This window comes from Hordeum vulgare, chromosome 6H (assembly GCF_904849725.1).
Source record: "Hordeum vulgare subsp. vulgare chromosome 6H, MorexV3_pseudomolecules_assembly, whole genome shotgun sequence".
Taxonomy (NCBI): Eukaryota; Viridiplantae; Streptophyta; class Magnoliopsida; order Poales; family Poaceae; genus Hordeum; species Hordeum vulgare.
The window spans coordinates 20,199,342-20,203,167 of NC_058523.1; the positions used below are offsets into that span (position 1 = coordinate 20,199,342).

General features: G+C 42.9%; 1 protein-coding gene across 1 annotated transcript; it reads left to right on the plus strand.

Moving 5' to 3' along the window:
• Window positions 1-2,628: 2,628 nt before the first annotated feature.
• LOC123402954 (histone H4) lies at window positions 2,629-3,177 on the plus strand. The gene has a single exon (XM_045096924.1). The coding sequence runs from the start codon at window positions 2,681-2,683 to the stop codon at window positions 2,990-2,992; it is 312 nt and encodes a 103-aa protein (XP_044952859.1). The 5' UTR covers window positions 2,629-2,680; the 3' UTR covers window positions 2,993-3,177.
• The last annotated feature ends 649 nt before the right edge of the window (window positions 3,178-3,826 follow it).

The following is a 3,826-nucleotide window of genomic DNA, read 5'->3' on the forward strand; positions in this document are numbered from 1 at the left end:
CCCTTGTGAAGCTTGTGAAGAGAAGTGGCACCAAATGGCTAAGTGAGTGTGCTGAACTGGTATCTATAGGGGAGGAGATTTAGTCGCGGTTGGCATGGCAAACCGCGACTAAAGGCCTTTGGGCACCTTTAGTCGCGGTTGGCCTGGCCAACCGCGACTAAAGCCCCTCACGTGCACCAGCTGGCCACCGAGCGCCCTGGCCCAGGCCTTTGGTCGCGGTTCGTCTGCCGAACCGCGACTAAAGAAATCATTAGTCGCGGTTCCTACAGTGTCGCGACTTATGGGGCTGGACGGAAGCCTCTTTTTCTACCAGTGACTCACTTTGTTTCTAAATATATTTGTTTTAGAAATTACATTAGAAGATTATATACAAAATAAAATAAGTAAATCTATACTTTAAAGAAATCAACTACGTAGCGGCGCCTCATAATGGTGCTCCCGTGCGGGGCAAAACACAAAGAGGAGTACAATCTGCATGCACATTGATCTAAATAGACAAGAATCATCAGCTAGTATAAAAATGACTTAATTTTCATTCTATGCACTATACATGCATGCGATGATGTCGTTGTCAAAATTCTCTCTAATGCTTGAAATTCAAAAAGGTTTATCTTTAAAACCGTTAATTCAATCGATGATCTGTTTTCACCGTTGGCTTTGTCGCGACCAGATCTTCGAAAATAGATCCCATGTCGACATGTTTCGACAAACTTTTTTTTCCTTCCGTAATTGCCACATTGTTTCACTCACTTGCTATATTATTAATCACTTACTTGCCCAATAAAAATAACTTAATTGCCATATTTTTTATGTCGTTTCGTACAAAGATTGTCGGTGCTTATAAATGCAGTTCCCAAAATGTTTTGATATAGTTATCATTTTAGTTCTACCAAGTTGTTATGTGGTCTCATAAAGCTTGTAGGTGTTTATAAAATCACAGTTGCCACATATATTTTTTGTGCTTGTCATTTTAATTCCATCTCGTTATCATATTGTCTCATACAACTTGTCAATCATTGTAAAAAAGTAGTTGTCGTGCTGTTTGCTGTATTTATCTATTGAATTCCATCCTCGATTGTTAGGTTGTGTCGTAATAAAAGGACATTCAATTGTTCTGAAACTTAGTTGTGGTAGTGTTTTGTTGTGTCAGTCAGTTTAATTCTACTCAAATCTTATATAAGTTTGTCAGTTGTTATAAACACTATAGTTGTCGTATTATTTTGCAACACTTGTCACTTAAATTATAACTAATGGCTAGTTATTTCATAACGTTGTGCACCCCCCCCCCCCCCACCCCCACCTCATTACCATGAGTATTCCATGTAGTAAAGAAAAATAAACCAAACATGCATGCTATATGATGTGTCATATAAAAAGGTACACCATACTTCATGTATCACAATATACCATGCATGCATTACATAGAAACAAAAAAGTAGACCATGCATGCATGTTAGTACATGCTTGTGTTAGGATTGATTGGGATGTTTATAAAAATGGTCACCTATTAGCTACTATCCACCTTGCCTCCGATAAACACGAGAATGCCAGTTTCATGTCGCCGCACCGGACCACGTCACAGCGCACACCGCTAGATAGATTTTCCCTACTTTAAACTGTGTCTATATATACATACGTATGTGGTCTTTTAATGAATCTTTTAAAAATTACATATTTAGGAACGAAGAAAGTAGAAAACATGGAGAGGTCCGACGAATACGTCTACGGACCGTGCTAAAAAATGGATGTAAGGCTACTTCCAATGCATTGGTGCTAAGATGAGGTGCTAAGCACATTAGATAGTTTAACAACTAAAGTTTCAATGCATATACTCCTTATTTAATGTTTTTGTAACTAAAGTTGTACATGCATTAGTATATCTCTTTCAATTAATTGCTTTATCTAGGTTCACGCGCTTAACATTATTTTTTTTGGAGTCACCACACTCATCTCTCTCCTATTAATTAGTTTGTCACATCAAAATTTTTATCTATGTGACAGCCTTAACACCCGTACAAGGTGAAGCATTGGAACTAGCCTAAGATTCACCTGAGCACGATTTAAAAATGTTTAGAAACATTTATTTATGAAAATAAACCAAAAAATCCGGACAAAAGGCGAGCGAAAACCGAATAAACAAACACACGAAAAACAAACCGGAAGCTTCACAAAACCTGTTGAAATGAAATCTTTGCATTTTTTAACCTGTTATAGAATATACTACTCCCCAGTTTATAAATATAAGTCTTTTAAGAGATTTCACTAGACGTCTATATACAAAACAAAATAAATGAATATACATACTAAAATATGTTTATATACATCCGTATGTAACTCACTGATGGAATCTTTAGAAAGACTTATATTTAAGAAGTAACTCTTATTTACATGAACCAGTCATTTAAAAGAACCGTTTCCAACGAGTTGGAACTGTCAACTCGTGAGAAAACACACCTCCTGCCGCCCATGCCACGCTCCACGCCACGTCACCGATCCGCGCCACCCCTTCTCCCCCACTCCCAGCCACCCATCTTCCATCCGACGGCCCACACACGGCAGCACGCGGATCGCGCCCTCAGACCTCGCTGCTATAAATCCCCACACCCCAGCTCCGTCCATCTCATCCCACCACACCACAGAGGCCAATCCAAGCTCGCCGGAGAGAAGCCAAGCGTCGAGGATGTCGGGCCGTGGCAAGGGAGGGAAGGGGCTGGGCAAGGGCGGCGCCAAGCGCCACCGGAAGGTGCTGCGCGACAACATCCAGGGCATCACCAAGCCGGCCATCCGGCGCCTGGCTCGCCGTGGCGGCGTGAAGCGCATCTCGGGGCTGATCTACGAGGAGACCCGCGGCGTGCTCAAGATCTTCCTCGAGAACGTCATCCGCGACGCCGTCACCTACACCGAGCACGCCCGCCGCAAGACCGTCACCGCCATGGACGTCGTCTACGCCCTCAAGCGCCAGGGACGCACCCTCTACGGCTTCGGCGGCTAGGCCCCCCTGCTCCGTCCAGTCGAACCCACTTCCCGCCGCCAGATTCGTAGCTAGCCATGCTCGTTGTTCATTGTTCATCGTCTTCGGCGTAATGTAATGGAATGGCTGCATCTCGCTGCTGTCTGTTGTTTGGATGTACTGTACTACTACTGCTAGCATGCAATGGAGAGCTCTGCATTTACCCCTGGATTCGTCTGCAATGTGTTGCTCTGCTGTCAAATCTTATTAGTTCGTTTCCCGTTTCCCGTTGCCTGTCGATGTAGTTTTCTGCCCCCAAATCAGTCTCGTTGATGTCATTATTCTGTTGATTTGAATCATACCTGCATTTCTGTGTCAGCTTGAAATACCCACCATCAGCTCATTCAAAACTCAGACGGAACTTTCCCCAATTCCATGGTCAATCTTGTGCTCTGCAATTGAACAATTGCACGGGAAGCAGCTGGTTTTTTGTTTTGCTAGTTTCTGAACATGGCAGTAGATGCTGACCGTCTGATGCATTTTTTAAATTGGGATAAGAGGCATCATATTTCTTGGCCCAGCATGGATTTCTGACTACCTGACCTGAGTTTTTGAATCATGATTAGCAGTTGATTTCTTTGGCCGCAGATATCACCTGATTGCAGATGGAAAAGATGGACCGGAGTGGAGCTCAAGGTGCAGACATCAGGCTCATGGTTAGTGGGCTTGGTTTACGGTTTCCCATGTTTTCATGTGTCCACGGATCTGTATCGTTGCCCGAATGCTGAGATTTCAGGCTTCCTGAAATGATCAAAGGAGCACGATGATATATTGAAACCAGTTTATGTTAATCCATAAGCACTAGAACCAATCATT